General features: G+C 38.9%; 1 protein-coding gene across 1 annotated transcript; it reads left to right on the top strand.

Annotated features, from left to right (window-relative positions):
- The first annotated feature begins 8,603 nt into the window (after nt 1-8,603).
- Nucleotides 8,604-9,562, top strand: LOC105106672 (surfeit locus protein 4-like). The gene has a single exon (XM_064493068.1). It carries the CDS (start codon nt 8,651-8,653, stop codon nt 9,440-9,442), a length of 792 nt encoding a protein of 263 aa, XP_064349138.1. The 5' UTR covers nt 8,604-8,650; the 3' UTR covers nt 9,443-9,562.
- The last annotated feature ends 9,324 nt before the right edge of the window (nt 9,563-18,886 follow it).

Genomic DNA, 18,886 nt, shown 5'->3' with positions numbered 1-18,886 from the left:
TCTGACTAAAGTGAAAGTAGTAAAACCGGAGAGAAGTGGACCAATATTGTACGTATACACACAAACACACATACACCCATACACTTGGGAGCATGCAACATTATTATGATCTGAATATAAAGTTGACTTAGAATCAATTGAAGGAGACAAAACTTTATACAAACCCTTAAAAATTATAACCAAGGATAAGTTCAGTCTTATACATATGCATAATATAGTGTTATTAATCACAGAGAAGGGAGTGGGGGGTCAAAGTCCTGTATGATGTCAAGATCTCTAATATTTAAAGCACAATTTTAAATGCACTGCTACACACAATGGAACATCTTATCTCCAAAGAAGAAATTGACAGATTAACTACTCTTCCACTAATTGACACTTTTCTTTAAATTGAAGTATAATCGGTTTACAGTGTTGTGTCAATTTCTGGTGTACAGCATAATGTTTCAGTCATACATGTACATACATATATTTGTTTTAATATTCTTTTTCATTTTAGGTTACTACAAGATACTGAATATACTTCCCTGTGCTATATAGAAGAAACTTGTTGTTTATCTATTTTATATACAGTCATTAGTATCTGCAAATCTTGAACTTCCAATTTATCCCTTCCCACCCTCTTTCCCCCGTAAGTTTGTTTTCTATGTCTGTGAGTCTGTTTCTGTTTTGTAAATAAGTTCATTTGTGTCATTTTTTAAGATTCCACATATGAATGATATCACATGGTATTTTTCTTTCTCATTCTAGCTTACTTCACTTAGAATGACCATCTCCAGGTCCATCCATGTTGCAGCAAATGGTATTATTTCAATCTTTTTAATGGCTGAGTAGTATTCCATTGTATATATACACCACAGTTTCTTTATTCAGTCATCTGTTGATGGACATTTAGGTTGTTTCCATGTCTTGGCTATTGTAAATAGTGCTGCTATGAACTTTGGGGTGCATGTACCTTTTCAAATTAGAGCTTCCTCCTGATACATGCTCAGGAGTGGGGTTGCTGGATCATATGTTAAGTCTATTTTTAGTTTTTTAAGGACTCGCTATACTGTTTTCCATGATGGCTGCACCAAACTGCATTCCCACCAACAGTGTAGGAGGGTTCCTTTTTCTCCACACCCTCTCCAGCATTTATCTTTTGTGGACTTTTGAATGATGGTCATTCTGACTGGTGTGAGGTGATACCTCATTGTAGTTTTGATTTGCATTTCTTTGATAATTAGTGATACGGAGCATTTTTTCATGTGCATGTTGGCCATTTGCATATCTTTATTGGACAATTGCTTATTTAGGTCTTCTGTCTATTTCTTCTACAAATTTTGGAATAGTTTGAGAATGATAGTTGTTTACTTCAAATGTTTGTAGAATTCACCTGTGAAGTGATCTGCTCCATGAGCTTTATTTTGGGGGAGTTTTTAAAATTACTGATTCAATCTCATTACTGGCAATTGTCTATCCTTCTGTGGTGTTGGCTGTAACTTCTTTTTTTATGGCATTTCTGTGGTATTGCCTGTACCTTCTTTTCAATTTCTGGTTTTATTTATTTGAGCCCTCACTCTTTTTTTCTTGATGAACCTGGCTAAAGGTTTTTCAATTTAAAAAAAAATTTTTTTTCAGTGAACCAGCTCTCAGTTTCATTGATATTTTCTGTTATTTTTTTTAGTCTCCAGTCCATTTATTTCTGCTCTGATCTTTATGATTTCTGTCCTATAAACTTTGGGATTTGGTTTTTTCTTTTCTAGTTCCTTTAGGTGTAAGATTAGATTGTCTATTTGAAATTTTTCTTGTTTCCTGGGGAAGGCTTGTATTGTTATAAATTTCCTTCTTAGAACTGCTTTTGCTGTTTCCTATAGATTCTGGAGTGTTGTGTTTTCATTTTCATTTGCCTCCTGGTATTTTTAAATTTCTTTTCTGATTTCTTCAATGACTCATTGGTTGTTTATTAGCATATTGTTTGGCCTCCATGTATTTGTATTTTTTACAGTTTCTTTTTTTTTTTTTTTTTTTTTTTTGGTAATCTGCATTGTGGTTGGAAAAGATGTTTGATATGATTTCAATTTTCTCAAACTTACTGAGACTTTTTTGTGACCCAGCATGTGATCTATCTTGGAGAATGCTTCATTTACACTTGAAAAGAATGTATATTCTGCTAATTTTCGATGGTGACTTCTTACTGGTGGATAAAGGCCATGTCCTGGGTCTAGTGCCGACCACTGATAGGTAAGGTTTCCACTGATGGAAAAGCCTCTTTTCACAGGGCTAGTGCAGGTGTGCTTGTGGGCAAGTCCATGTTCTAGGCCCTCTGGTGGGTGGGGGCCAGGTCCCACATCAACTGGGCACTCTGGGGGTCTTCAGGCAGACAGTCTCAGAAAAATATATTAAAATTATTTTTTGAAGCAGAGATGAGCCAAGGCAGCATTTTAGTAGACGTACATTAAAAAGTTGGCTGATGAGGTAGGTTCTAGACCATCTCCTCTTTGCCTAATTTTAGACCTGAGATTCTAATGCTGCAGAAGAGGGCTTCCTGGACTTGGAGATGCCTTGAAAGTACTTCCTGTTCTAAGATCTATGATGACAACAGCTATTATTATTGGGCATCATTATTTGCTGGGCACTCTTACAAGCATTTTACATGCATGAACTCATGAATCTTTGCAGCCTCAGAGAAAGTATTATAATTTTCCAGTGAAGAAGTTGAAGCATAGGACCTGCCCCAGGACACCCAGCCATAACTTCAGTGTTAATCCATCCCTCTAGTCCTCAGTCTCATCTTAAACTAGAAATATTGATTTCCCCCATAATTTTTGAAAATATTTTCATGTTGTTTCTAACTTGTAAAAAGTCAAGAAGGTCCATTTCATTAGCTCTAAACATATTGTAATGAATGTTGGTTTCTTCATCTATAAATGCAAAAAATAATTAGTTGCACATGTGCTGTATGTCCATTTGCCCACATAGTTTGCCCACATAGACATGAGTGCCAGTGTCTTCATTTGTGCCTTCAGTGAGTGTGCTATATAATTAACACAAAATCTTCTTATAGGAAAAATGAGTCATGCTGTGTTTTTCTGGTGACAACTGCAATTATAGAACATCAGCATAGAATTAAATATTTTAATTAATGATTTTATCAGACTAATTCCAGGCCATCTTTTTTTTTTTTTTTACTACTTTGTACAGAGTGAACTTTTAAGGTTATCAAAAATAAATATGTTGTTCCCTAAGTAACCACACACAAATATGCCAAAAATTATCCTGAGAGAGTCATTTATTTGAGTCTGTAATTAAATGGCATCTTAATTCATACACATGAGACCATAAAGCTTTTTTTTTTTATTTTTAATGATGTTGTTCATCTATCAGTGTGCTCATCCCTTTCATATCACTTTCTCCATGATGAATAGGGTGTTAAGAATGTAATCTAAAGCATCTGATTGGCAATTGCACACTATTTTAAAAACTTTGACAAGTCTTCTCTTCTTGAGAATTTCTTGCAAAATGAATAAGGAGCAGTAAACATCAGTCTCTTCCCCATTCAGTGTTTTCAGAAACAAGCACATGTATAATTTTAGGTATAATAAATATTTTATATGAGTAATGGTATATAAGTATGTATGTAATTTTTAAAATGCTTGTTAAGTATTATATATGTAAAATACTAATCAAACTTGGATGTGATCAAACTTCTGTCCCTGGTGATTTAAAATCTAATTTAATCATCCCCTGGATCCAGCAAACATGTAGATAATTAGAAATAGCTGTATATACGGTTGTCGGTCATTTTATTTAGTCCCTGAGGGAAGATAAAGCTATTTTCATGTAATTCCTGGTAGAATTATAGGAAGGTTTTTCCTTTTGTTCAGATTGTGCCCACTTCATCAGAATCTGCAGAACTCAGGCATGGAGAGGAACTTGAGACTAAGTATTTTTAACAGGCTCACCCGGTGGCCCTTAACACCCAATGAGCTTGGAAAATATCTGATAGGCTATTTGACAGTCCAGGTTGATGAATTTGTTAATTATATTTTCCACTCTATTACAGAGATTTCAGCTTCCCACTGTTAGTAGGTATGTAGTGATGGGCTACGATTTCTGAAAATTATACCGTGTCTGACTGGAATGTAAGTTAAATATCATCTTGCTCAATATTAAGTGATTTTCTGATTTTAAATTTAGCCTGACCTCCTGCTCATCAACCCTTCAGGTTCGTCTATGTGTCAATTACATAAAGCTCACCTAATTCAATTAGAGAAAGTAATATATTTTAAAGAAAGCAATCTATTCCAATAGATTCTACAATCCCCAGCAGTCATTTTTGGCCTACCTTGCTCACAAATAGTTTTGAACTGACAAGTGACTAAAATGATTCATGTCTAATTTACATGCTTATTCATTCCCGAAGGCAAAAATAAGTCAAGCGAAGGCAGCAGAATTACAGTTCCTTTAGTTGTCATCATCAGGTGTTTTCCAAGATACCAGTCTACAAAAAAAGAAATAAGTAAATAAAATAAAAGGAGGACAATGACTATGAGAAAGTTTAATTGGTTGCTGTTATGGCTATTTAAGTAGACAGTTCACATCAGTCTTCAAAATTGCATTTGCTACCAAACAGTTTTCCTATTATTGATGGATTTTAGGGCAAAAACAACTCTCAATGATTTATTCTGTGATTGAATTGCACAATATAACTTCATTGTGTTTCAACAAAAGTTTTTCTGTAATTCAGAGTCTGGGAGACATTAAGCAGTTATATATTGATTGATTTTTCCCCCCTCAAGTAATCAGTTCAGATGCTGTGGCCTTCATATCCCCAAAGACAGTAACATCCATAAAAATTTTATTTCTGTGAGTATAAGACTCTGTATAGTACAAAATGCCATCAGACATTTTTGAGGCCCATCTGGACTGTTATTACTTCAGTAGCAGGAGTGGTAAAAGAGAACTGACTCTAATAGAAACACTGGAAACTAAAAGAAAAAAAAATGCTTTGTTGAAAATAAGATGTCTTAATACATGTTTGAAAGAACTGGAATCTACTGGCTTCCACAGTTCTTTTCTGAATAGGATAAGAAAAGGGTTTTGTTTTGTTTTTGTCTTAAAATTCTTATATTATTTAGTGGCTGGACATTTGTCCTTGAGCATAGGTGACTGTAAAATGTTATCATTGAAGGACTCACAGTTTTTTTAGCCTTAAATCAATGAGGAAATTATAGGTTACCTGATATTGACAGTTCATTCAACAATAAACATTTATTAAGGGGTTACTGTGTACCAACCACTGTCCAGGGCACTGGAAACAGAGCAACGAACAAAATAAACAAATCCCTTTTATCTTCATAGGCTTACATTCTAGTGGGAGGAGATAGATGATGAACAAATGTGTGGTAAGAACATAAAGCAAAATAAGTTCCAGTAAGGGGATAAAGCATTTGAGCAAGTTCCATATGAAATTAAGGTGTGAGCCATGCAGATGTGTACATGTCTTTTCCCCTCAACTAGGATTTATGCTTCTTAATGGCAGAGACATTATTGTCTTTGATCTCCTTTCCCCTCCTCTTAGGGCCTTGCATAATAGGAGTCAAAATATTTTCATTGCTTTTGTAATTTATTTCACTAAAAGCCAGGACAATCACTAGCATCCCTTTCCAGCCCATAAAGCAAAGATACAACTACTAAGTTCATGAAACAGCAGTACAAATCTTATCAGACATGAGTGGCTTCCCAACTATTCTACTTAGCTCAACCCATAGAACCTGTATTGACAAATTACAAATTAATTCATTTTATGTTGTCTTCAATGTCAGACATCAGTTCACTGATTTATCAGCTCCAGTGGAGGAACAAATCTCTAGCTGTTTTAGCAGTCATGATCCCACTGAAACTTCCATAAAAATAATGCGGATGAGAGTTAGAGCAGCTATTTGTAAAAGGCTTCAACCTGACAAAACTATGCTGTATTTTATTCATCCAGCAAACACTTGCTGTGTACACATGCTGCATACTATGTGTATGGCGGTGCAATGGAGACAAGAGTCTTCCCTCAGAGAGTTTATTTGCTGGCATGTTTCAGACAGAACATAGACTCTTCCTCTGTAAAGGCTTAATCTTAAGGGCCATGCACCACTGCCACTGAGCATGGTTTGAAGAAATACAGAACACTCAGGGAAGAGCTTAGCGAAAGGGGCCCTAGGCATCAGTATTCCACTGTCCCAAAGAGCAGTTTCCTTGACTTGGAAGTCCACTCCAAGTGTCTCTTTGGAGACAGGGACACAGGTGTTCAAAACTGAGTCTCTTACTGAGCTGAAGCCCTTGGACAGAGGCCCAACACAAGCAGACATAAACAGATGCATCTGAGGATACAGGACAGTGGCCACCACTGTTCCCACCATTACTACTCCCATCTGAGAGTTTGCTCCACCTCCTCCATTTCTGGGCTTTCTGTGCCAGGTGCTGATCCATGGCATACAGGTAGTCCATAAACCGCTGACCTTTGGATGGGCCTTTAAGAGACCTCTGCTCCTAAGAAAACCAAGAAGCGAATGGGTGCAGAGGAAGAACAGTCATGTCATTGTTTTGACATATTCAAATCACCAGGTTTCATCTTTGGTTCTAGATAGGTGTGGGAGGAAGCCCTTATTTCATACTGAAAAGGAGAAAATCTAGCAATATCTGTGTTTGCTCTATTTTATGCTGGCTCTTACATTTCTCAGTCCACCCCTAAGTTAGGATCGTTAGGTCTGTGGTTGGTGTCCTGTAGTTTTTAGAACCTCCCTGCTCTGAGGGGAGAGTCTTTGTTTGGACATATTTTCCATCTCCTTTGTCCTTTCTGCCCTTTGCTTTGACTGTTTTGTTGAGGGAGTCAACATTTTTTTAGTAGCTTGCCAACTTGACACTTCATGCATTCAGATGTGTCAAGTTGCTATCTGATCTTTCCAGAGCCGTGTGGATTTCCTGTCCGGTTCTGATGGGAAATCTGACATACTCTGTGATCAAGCTGTAATTTGGACAAAGGAAATCTAGCTGAAAACACCACTGACCCCATACAAATGACCTAGAATGTCTCCCTGTCTTCCATCCCTAAAACAAATGGTTATGCCGACTTGAGGTGTAGGACCCTGAAGAGAATGACACATTATGCTGTCAGCTGAAGCTTGAGAAATGTGGACTTCATCTGTTGGACCTTTTGGCACACAGACAGGTATTACTGGAGCATATCAATTTGCATTTCCTTTAAAAAAAATCATACGTTTAAATTATTTTCCAATAATAGAAAGTATATATTATATAAGCAGTAAACTAAAAGTCTCAGACTAGAAGAATGGAATCAGTGCTGAGTTTTAGGATTGAGGGTCTCAGAAAATAAATATAGTGAAGGGAAAATAATCAATAAAATTCCAGATTGGACAACATGGCATTTCCTTTTCTCCACAGTTGTAAAAGTTCCATAATTTCACAATCAGGTTAAGGATCCTTTATAGAAACTACAACAGCCATTTTATCACAGGCATGGGGAGAATTTGGAATTATTTACTGTAGCTTTGGGGAAAAAATACAGTATTTATTTTAACTTTTGCTCTCCATAACATTCACTAAATGAAAAATATTCTTAAAAAACAAACTAAAATATCTGCCTTTTATCCTTGATACAGCATAGACTTTTATTCATGTTCAAGATCACCTTGGTAAGTTGATAGATTATGTTTAATGAATCTTTGTGAAGAATGAAAGTTCAAATGGGTCAATTCTTTCATTTTTATCAGAAGGAAAGCGCAGTTTATTCAAGCCTCCCCACCTCGCAGTTACAAAGCCTCTGTTTGTACAACACCATTCATTTTATTAAGGGCTTTGCAAACCCTTTTTCATAAAGTGAATCTGCCTGTTTTACCATTCTTAGATTGGAAGCCAGCAACTGAGAATTGTGTCATTTCTTATTAAAGAATATACATTTGCATTGTTCTCAAAGAATGCATACTTACTTATTGTTTTTTAAATTCAACAATAGAAAGTATATAATATTCCTACAAGAGGACTTTTATTAAACAAAAATTGACTAAATTGCATGTAATAAGATTGTGGTTAGAACAAACTTAGCAGTGAGAAAGAGAAGTTCAGATAATGGTCAACAAAAAGAGCCTTCCTAAGAAAGTCTTTATTTATGCCTTGGAAACAGTTCTCTGGTAGTTTATGCTGGAAAGAATGGTGAGGCAGCAGGATTGTTAAGATTTTTTCAAAAAAGAAAACCTTAATCATAGGTCTTTTGACTAGAAACATGACCCAAGTTTGTTATTTAAGTTACCTCAACTTGATTTCTCATCTTTAAAAATCTGTATCTACCCAACGGGGATAGAAAAAAGTAAGAAAATAGAAATAAAAGCTCTGGTAGCTTATAAAGCATTGTAAACAGGCAAGTGACTTTCATCCTTTTGGTGGTATTACAAAGCTGAGTAGCTTACAATCAGAAACACAATATTAGCGGCGGCCCCTTTAAGGCTTGGCCTACGTGGCAGCCGCTGGAGCCGCGGACGCCGAGCGAGGCCAGCCGCCGGGCACTTCCTGTGGAGGCCGCAGCTGGCGTGGGCGCCGAGGGAGCGACCGACCGAGCGAGCAAGCGGAGCCTCCCGCCGCCGCCATGGGCTAGAACGACCTGATGGGCACGGCCGAGGACTTAGCCGACCAGTTCCTGCGCGTCACCAAGCAGTACCTGCCGCACGTGGCGTGCCTCTGCCTGATCAGCACCTTCCTGGAGGACGGCATCCGCATGTGGTTCCAGTGGAGCGAGCAGCGTGACTACATCGACAGCACCTGGAGCTGTGGCTACCTGCTGGCCTCCTCCTACGTGCTCCTCAGCCTGCTCGGGCAGCTGACGGGCTGCATCCTGGTGCTGAGCAGGAACTTCGTGCAGTACGCCTGCTTCGGGCTCTTCGGAATCATAGCGCTGCAGACCGTCGCCTACAGCATCCTCTGGGACCTGAAGTTTTTGATGAGGAACCTGGCCCTGGGAGGAGGCTTGCTGCTGCTCCTGGCGGAGTCCCGTTCTGAAGGGAAGAGCATGTTTGCGGGCGTCCCCACCATGCGCGAGAGCTCCCCCCGCCAGTACATGCAGCTCGGAGGCAGGGTCCTGCTCGTCTTGATGTTCATGACCCTCCTCCACTTTGACGCCAGCTTCTTCTCGATTCTCCAGAACATCGTGGGCACAGCTCAGATGATCTTAGTGGCCATCGGTTTTAAAACCAAGCTGGCCGCCTTGACGCTCGTGGTCTGGCTGTTCGCCATCAACGTGTACTTCAACGCCTTCTGGACCATTCCCGTCTACAAGCCCATTCACAACTTCCTGAAGTACGACTTCTTCCAGACCATGTCGGTGATCGGAGGCTTGCTGCTGGTGGTGGCCCTGGGTCCTGGGGGCGTGTCCATGGACGAGAAGAAGACGGAGTGGTGACTGCCCCCGTCTGCGAGGACCGTGGCTGCCGAGGATGGTTCGGGTGGATTCGACCTAACCGCCAGCATTTATGTATCCTCTCCCCTTCCCTCCCTTGGTAAAGGCACAGATGTTTTGAGAACTTTAAAAAAAAAAAAAGAAAGAAAAAAAAGAAACACAATATTAGCATCCATTTCTGAAGTCAGAATATTACTTCTCACGAGGTGTGTGTATAATGTATATGGCTTCCAGAGAGGAAGGGAATCGTAGGATGTAACATGGTAGAAGGGATGCTGTTTATTTAGCCTAAGCTACCATCTTGCCAGTTGGGGTCCAGGTGGTTCAGCTATAGATCCACACCAATACACGAGGTTGTTTCATGCATGACCAGATGAAGGCACCAAGAACTGAGCTAGAATGACTGAACTTACATTCTGAAGTTTAGGACTGTAGACATCTGAGTACACAACTGACAGAAGTACCCGTCAGTACAACGAGTGGTAGGCGGTCCAAAGTGGTGTTCCATCATTACCTGGCCCGACTCACTGCAGAATTCATGGGGGTGGAGGGATATTTTTAATGTTCTATGTTCCCTCATGTTTACATCTTTTTGATTTACCTCCTTGCTCTTGTCCCAGTCTGCTTTGGACCGAATCAACTGCACCCATAATTTCTTTTCCCTTGTAACTAAATAGAGAAAATTCTAAGTCTCTCTGGAATTGCTCAAAGTTCAGACTTCAGAGAGCAAGGTCCTCATTAACTCTTAAAGGAAATTGTTTCCTCCAACAGACTCAGAAAAATGCCACTGCCATTTACTTCAATTTAGAGAATGACTCCTCTTCCCATTTGCCTGGCCTAGAACATTATTTCTAAATACTTTGTTCAGAGTCATGTGTAGGCGGTTATACTGTGACGTGCGAAGTTTTTGTTTTTTTAATTCTTGCCTTTGGGGGTAGGAAAAAATGTTCTGTATTAGTCTTGTCTGCAGAGCATCTCCCTTTAGGTAGAAAAAGGATGCCAAGACACTGCTAATTGCAGGAGTTCAGAACTATATTATTTATCTCTTCATGCCTTCTGTCATATGGGCTACATATGTCTTGACTCTTGAGAGATCTGATTCTAATATTTGCCAAAAGATCTGCCATCAAGCCGTAGTTAGTAAAACTTACAATAATGATAATAATAATTAACCCAGCCAGACTCTTAGAAGCTCAGGTTCCATAAATAGAAAACGGGAAAAAGAAGAGAAGAAATACTCCTCTCATATTTGGATGCTCTCTTACCATTTCAGAATCAAATATTTTTTAAAAAATCAAAAGAAAATGTTAAGAAAAATTTGGTGGAGAATGCCTTTTTTTCACTTTAATTTCCTGAGCTATAACTATTGCCTATGCCATAGCCATCTCTCCAGCAAAGCACCTTACATTTAGCATCTGCCAAAAGAAAGTCCAGTATCTATTTTACAAAAATTAATTATTAATAACTGATTTAACGATAGCTCGGGCCAAGAAGAGAGTGTCCTACTCTGCAGCTTCTATTTCTACTGGTTTTATTTTGTTTTGTTTCCATCTTGTTTCTTATGAAATTGCATCTATTTCTCTCTCATGCTGCTTCTGTCTCTGGTATACTGACAGTGAAGTTATTTGTCATTCTTGCTCAAGACTACAGAATGTTACATACTTTTTAAAGGCTCTAGGAACCCTTCAAGATTAAAGCCCAGGAGAAAACTTCTCTCTCCAGATTTACATTTTACAATCCATTATTTATTATTGTTGCCTGACCTCTCAGAACATTGTTCTCTATGTACTGCTGTGAGCAATATATACAGTCCAAGCTCATTATCTATTTCCCCCTGTTTATCCAAACCTAAAACCCAAGAGAAGACTTATTATCCATTCTTGAGATAATACCTCAAGTGACCAGCTGAACGGCAGACCTGTTTTAAGTACCCAACTTTGAGCTCAAAATGTCTAGATGCATGACATCCAGGGTTATTCATACATAAACCACTCCTTTTTCTGATCTCTCCGGGATGCTACTATCTGAATGAGTTGTTCCCGAGAGAAAATAATAAATGAAACATTAGACAGACAAACTGCTTTTCAGCTCTTGGCTCGTAACAATCATTGTTCCAGGCACTCCTGATATATAGCAACAGAATCAGACTCAGGTCACAGAGCTCTGCTCCCTCAGTTTAACCACAAAGGCACTTTCCATCTTTTACTAGTTCTGATAAAGTAACATGTTTTCCCTCCAAGATTCTTTTCTTTAGCTTTAGGGGAACCACAGATCAGTAAATGTCTTTCCCAAACCATGAAGTGTATATTGTCCAACAGCCTGAAAAATAATTTTAAAAAAATAAATAAAAATCACAAGATAAAGAGGGCACACAAGAAAATCGAGTTTAGTAACCTAGAGTGTGTGTCATTTTCATCATTCAGCTTTATTCAGCTACTGACCAGAATCACTGGAAGTCCATCTTACTTACCAAGTTAAGCAATCTTCCAAACCGCTTTTTGAATGTGGACTTGCTGCTAATTTTTTTTTTTTTTTTTTTAGTTGAAATAAGTTGTGGTTCAACCTGAAGAAAACAACCCTGGTAGGGTTGATGTAGCTGTCAAGAGAAGGATGTTACATGTAAAATTAACTTTTAGGAGAAGATTTAAGATCCTTTAAAGACAGATTTATCAGCCCAGACTCAGATAGTGAGTTTAGGAAATCAATATTATGAATAAAATTATTACCCATAAAAATAAAATATTTTGGTCCCTCAGCAAAAGCCACCCAACTATCTGAACAGCGGGCTCTGCCTGAAACAGCACCTAGTATAGTAATGCTTTTTACACATTATCTTGAATACTGGTGTCTGTCATCGCTCTGTTTTTAAAAATATAATACAAATAAAATGATAATTATATAAAATACATAAGTATAAAAAACATCATAATTTCTCACGCATGTGTGTGGGGGTCTGCTGACTGCTAGCTGGGGCAGGAACATGATGGACTCGGGAAGAAATACGCTGCCCACCACCACCCAAATTAGTGACTTGTAAACTTTTAAGCTAAATAAATACTTTTTGCCTTAAGCTGGTGAGTTTTTAGGGTAGTTTGTTACACAGATTTTTTGGGGCTACAGGTAATGGATGATCTTTTGATGGAGGAAAGAGCAGGCATAAAGGAGACATAAGGGGACCAGAGAAACCCCTTCCAGTTCCCCACTGCTGCCCCAAAATATTCTACAGTCCTTGTCTCCCTTTCCAGGGATTGCTTTAGTCTGCCTAACCCTGGTTGCTAAAACTTTATCTAGAGTCAGGAAAAAAAAAAAAGGATTTAAATCCTAGTTTCAGGGCTTAGTGCTTCTGGGTGGTTGAACCTCTCTAGGTTCCAGTGTCCTCAGTAGTACCACCTCTGCATAGGGTTATTGTGAGACCTGTTCTGAGAAAATGTAGGCGACCTACATGTTGCCTGATCCAGAGTACATGTTTGATAAATGGTAGGCGCTGAGGAAACACTGGCCAAGTACATCACCATGTGTCTTTCTCTTTCTTCAAGAGTCTAAACACAGAGAAACAAGCAAGGGCAAACCTGAATGCACCAGTGCTCCTCAAGCCTCTGCTTTGTCACCACTGCTAACGTCCCACTGGACAAAGCAAGTCACATGGCTGGCACAGCAAAACAGCACAACAAAGCTATATGTGAAAACATGAGGTTGAAGAACTTTGCTTCTCAAACTTGGTAACTGAGCCAGCAGTATTGACATCTTGAAGCACCCTGATAGAAATACAGACTCTTGGGCCGTACCCAAGTCCTACTGAATCATAATGAACATTTTAACAGGATACCTACGTGACTTGTGTTAACATTGAAGTTTGGAAAAACATTGGCTCTTAGATTTAGAATGCTGTTCTTAAATTTGTTCTCAATTGTATTTGCTAAGGAAGTGAACAGATAAAATTAGAGGGATTTTTAGCTATTTAAGAATGGAAACAAAAAACAAGTTTAACTATCTAGTAACAATCTAATTTCTAAGTACATAAAAGACTTGACACTTCACCCAAGAGCATATACAGATAACCTAATAAGTGCATGAAAAGATGATTAGCCATTAGGGGAATGCAAATTAAAACTGTACTGAAACCTACTAGAGTGGCTGAAATTACAGAGACCGAAAAGATTTGCAAGGATATGGAGCATCTGGGGTACTTATAAAACTACTTTGGAAAGCACTTTAATAGTTTCTTATAAAGGTGAAGTTGTACCTACCCTACAATCCAGCAATTCCACTTTGAGTACATACCCAAGTGAAATGAAAGTGTACATCCATCAAATAATATGGACACGAATGTTCACAGTAGTTTTATTCATAATAGCTAAGACTGGAAATAACCCAAGTATCCATGAATGGGAGTATTGAAAAACAAAACTTGGTATATTCACACAGTGAATTACTCCTCAGCAATAAAAAGGAATTATATGCAAAACATACGTAGATCTCACTGGTACTGTTTTAGAGAGCAAGATCAAACACACACACACAAACACATATTGTATTCTTCCACTCATCTAAAGTTAAAGGACAGGGGAGATGAATCTATGGCTGTAGAATGATCGTTTTCTGTGTGGTGGTGAGAGATGCAGTGTGGATGAATCGTAAAAGGGCAAGATGGATCTTTCTACTGTGATGGTGAGCGTTTGTATCTTGCTTTGGATATTTTTACACAGTTGCATGTAGTTGGCAAAAATGTATTGAACTCTGTGCATTTTATTGTTTATAAGTTAAACATCAATAAAGAGGTGTTTATCACTTGACAGTTTTCAAATCGTATTTTCCCATATGTCATTCCGTTTGCAACAAGCCTGCAGGACTAGCAGGGCAGGTGTTATTAAGGACTTTACAGATTAGAACATTAAAGCTCAGAGAGCTGTAACTTGCTAAAGTCTTTACGCCAGTAGGTCTTTGACCATGATTTCATTTTCTTTACACCGCATTTTCATTTCCCCCAGCAGCAAGTGGGAGCAAAGCCCCAAGTACTGAAATAGAAAAGAGTTAATGGATTTAAAAGTGCTGAGGAGAACTTTTCTGCTGACACAGCACTATGTGAATACTGAGCATAGTCTTGGCATGTCAGATACACACTTTTGTCTCTCGCCCACTGTTCTAGGGAATGGGGAAGCTTTCCAAAGAGGGAACTGGAGAAGACCACAGAAAAGGAGATGAGTGTTGCTAGGGGAGCAGACTTCTTTGCTTGGCTTGAATCTTTTCTTTCCTATGGTTTCTCAGAAGCAGGGGGGAAAGATAAACATTTTGGACCAGTTCTGAGACACTTGAGGGAAACTGCAAAAAGTCCCACATCACAGCCAAACTAAAGAGAGAGAGATTGAAGCAAAACCATAGTGGGAGCCATGGGTTGGGCCAGCCAGTGTGGTTGGTGATTCCCATACCTGTGGGGTCAGCCAGAAAGTAAAGAAGACAGACTGGGGATTGCGGCCTGGTTGCCTGGCCTGGTCAGGACAGGGCTTCAGTTAGGACAGTTTCTTCCGGCTCATAGGCTGCTTCAGAACACCAATATCTACTTCTGGTCCCTTGGCTGAACTTCTAAACCCACATCTTTGAAGCTAAGGGAATGATTTATTTGCTGATATCAACACATATAACACACTGAACTGTATCTTGCAGGAGAGATAGTTGATTTAATGAGAAGGCATCCTTGTGATACTTATCACAATTAGTTTTATGTGCACCTATGCAGTAAAACCGTATGGTGTTCACCATACCGTTCTAAGTCTTCTCAATCAAAGACGTGTATACGCAGAGGAGGATGGTATGAAGAGAAGTGGTTCCTGTGATAACTGAAGGGTGGAAATAACTTAGTCTAGCAGTTCTTTAGCCTGGATGCACACTAGTGTCATATCTGGAGCTTTTAATAAAACACCACTCTGTTCAGAGCCCACTGCCCAGAGACTCTAACTTATTTGGTCCAAGGGGATGGAGAGGCGAGAGAAGTATGAACTGTTCTGAAAGCTCCACAAGTGGGTCTAAGGTGCTGTCCAGGGATGAAAGGGGCAGAGGAGAGAAGATAGTTATGCACAATGAAGTTCAGGTGTGTAGACCAGCTCTCCAAAATGGGTTGGTTCTAACAACTCCTACAGAAATAAGAAAAGCATTCGAAGTGGTTGTCCAGCTTTTCAAAGTCAAAGGTAGAGACACCAGAGAACTCAAAGCCAAGAAACTCTCCCAAAGGAAAAAGAAACATGGTGGCCCCACAAGGGGCTTCATTGCTTCAGTCTTTGCTCCCAGTGTATCTCATCCTGCTGTCATTTCTTATGGGAAATAAACATGGACTTGAGCTGTTGGCGCAGGATCTCTGAGTTAATTATTGCCCCACATCCTACTTCATCTTACAAAATGCTAAACAGCAACTTTCTCACTTTAAGTCACTTTGATCCAAGTTACCCAGATAAGCCCCAATGACTATACTCAAATTCATTCACTTTACTGTTTCCTCTATACTGGAAAGTTGCATAGTCATGGCTTCCCAGCAATTAAAGAAATATAAGGTACATTAATAAGATATTCTTAGAATCAGATAAGAGAAAATGAAAAAATAATACTCAACATAGGCGACAATGGGAGAAAGATGCTTTCTTATACTCTGCTGTCAGAAATCGAAATTTGTAAAACTCTCCTGGAGGACTGTTTTTATTTTTATCTCAAGAGACACCTTAAAAGTTAAAAAAACATTTGATCCAATTTGATCTAACGTTCTCCTTCTGGAAGTTTATCCTAAGGATATATACAAATACCTAATCAGGACGATCATAACATTAAAGCAACCTAAATATTAATAACAGTTTGAGTAATTAAATTGCTGAGTTCGTCCCATAAAAAATGATGATGTAGAGAAGAATATTTTACAAAATTGTATGATTGGACAAACACTAGGTCATAAAGCAGCCCTACTGTATGTGTGTGTGTGTGTGTGTGTGTATATATATATATATGAGTGGAACTTGACAATGAACTCTTGTTAGTGATTATCTGGGTGAAGAAGCACTTTCTCCTATTGGGTTGCATCTTTCTGTCACATTTTATACCTTGAATTTAATTGTATTCCTTTCATAATTAAGACAAATGCACAAAAGCAAATAAAGAAAAAAGACCAAAAAGCTACATGATAAAATATTAATAGTTGAGATGCGATCTTTGCTTATCTGTATTTTCAAGATTTATAACAATGAGTATCACTATTATAACAAAAAATGACCCTAAGTAATTTTAATTGCAGACTTACAGAATCTAAAACATTTCCGATTCTTCAAATACTTTAACTGTTACAGCCACTGCATTTCCTTTATTGAGCCCAAAGTTATTTTTCAAAACAACTGCAAACAAAAACGTTAAGCAATAACACAAGCCTATTTCAGCTTAAGAGAGGAAGAATCTGGCCTCCCACTGCTGACAGTCTGTATGGGTTTTGAGAACGGTCCTTGCCATTATGTATAGCTTTGATACTTCAGAGCAGAAGCCACTTGGACTTCTGGTCTGCTTAGATATCTCCATTTTCTTTTGTGATGTTTCATTCTGCATTTAGAAACAAGAGGAGCTTTATTAACAACTTTGTTCACTACACCTTTTCCCACTCATATTTTTAATTGATTTTCTCCCACATTGAATTGCCCTACTTCTTGACAACTCATGCCATATAAGCGTCAAGCAATGCTCTGATGACATTGTGTCTGCAAATGTTCAGGTGCCATTTAGTGCAGGAAATCCATCAAAGTACTCCCCTTCAATTTCACATTTGGAAAAGGAGGGAGGTATTTCAGGACTTCCAAACCTATCATCTTGAGGTACCAGAGGCATGTCTGCTGAGGAAAGTAACCAGCCATCAACTGTAGTCTGAGAATATTGCTCACATAGAAAGTTCACACCCCCTCCCCCACTTCCTTCTGTGGAAGAACAAGGTGTAATTTCCCGCAGAGGTTACCTGAGGTGTCTTCCCCTGAACTGCAAGAGCCTCAGCAGCTCTTGGACTGACATGTTTTACAGGAAGTGGGGGTGTGTTCACTGGAAATATTTTACAGTTGGACCCAGTCATCGTCCAGATGGATAAAAGGGTATCTCAGGAAGAACTCCTGGGTCCACCGCATACCTACTGCTGGCCAGAGGGCCGATGACATCACTCTACAAACTCCCTGAGAGCAGCCACTAAAACTCATGCCCCATCGTGTCCTCAGCACTAGGCATAGAGCAGGGCTTGATGATACTGTAGTGGAAGTGAATCATCAAACATCAGTAGATGAATGAATGAAAGATGTTCCACGGAACTCTTCAGAGAGGGTAAATGTGTACACAAAAGAACTTTCACAGGCTATGAGGTGAAATAAAAGCAAACATAAGGCCCCCAAAACAGAAATGACTGATACCAGATTCTTTCTTATCAGTTTTAACAGATAAAAGGATAGAGACAGTATACAAGGCCCCCGGGTGGAAAAGGAAGAGGAGCCTACTAGAGGTGGGTCACCAGGAACACCCGAGGGAGATGTGGCTACTTCAAAAGTTTACTGAAGACCGTGAGGACCACTCCATGGGTCCTTGCCAGGGACCCACCAACTTCAAGGGTGCCTCAAGGATCTGTCTTCTTTGTTACCAAAGTCCTATTTTCCAAAATAAGTGACATAGAAAGGAAGGTAGCCTCATTTCTGTGAAGAAGCAGCTTAAGTTTTCTTCTTTTTTATCAGGACCTACAGAATTCAAAAAGAGATCTGACTTCCCAGAGGAGTGAAAAGAGAGCCACCAGGTAGGGCAAAAAACAGATTTAATCCTTGTATCTGCCGCCTGACTCCATTTCTGCTCCTCTCCTTCTTCATTCCTTGGTGATTAAAGTTTAAAGATCCCGTGGTGGATGTTCTGATAATATACTGCTATGTAATAAACTACCCTAAAACCCAGTGACTTGAAACCAACCACCATTTTATGGTATCTTGTATTTATGTGGGTCAGAAATTCAGGCTTCACATAACTTATGCTCTTTAAAAGTCACTGTTAATATATCTGGTAAAGAATATGTATCCAGAATATATTAAAAACTCTGAAAACCCAATAGTAAAAAAAAAAGCTAACAATTTAATAAAAAGCAGTCAAAACATTTGAAAGACATTGCACCAGAGAAGATAAATAAATGGCAAATAAGCCCATGGAAAGATCCTCAGGATCATTAGTCATTAGGGTGATGCAAATCAAAACCACAAGGAGCTACCACTACATAATAATTTACAGAGACTAAACGCAGATTAGTGGTTTCCTGGCTGGAGAGAAGGAGCTGAAGGAAGGAAGGTGGGGATCACAAAGGGACACACATTAATTTGAGGAGTGATGGATATGTTCACTGTCTTGAGTGTGGCGATGGTTTCCAGGGATGCACACAAATCAAAGCACATGAAATGATTCAGTTTAAATCTG

This window comes from Camelus dromedarius, chromosome 13 (assembly GCF_036321535.1).
Source record: "Camelus dromedarius isolate mCamDro1 chromosome 13, mCamDro1.pat, whole genome shotgun sequence".
NCBI lineage: Eukaryota > Metazoa > Chordata > Mammalia > Artiodactyla > Camelidae > Camelus > Camelus dromedarius.
Note: the sequence above shows the minus strand (reverse complement) of the source record. Positions and strands in the feature narration are given on the sequence as shown.

Excerpts from the sequence above, each read along its gene's own strand:
- LOC105106672 (XM_064493068.1), top strand. The coding sequence starts at position 8,651 with ATGGGCACGGCCGAGGACTTAGCCGACCAGTTCCTGCGCGTCACCAAG.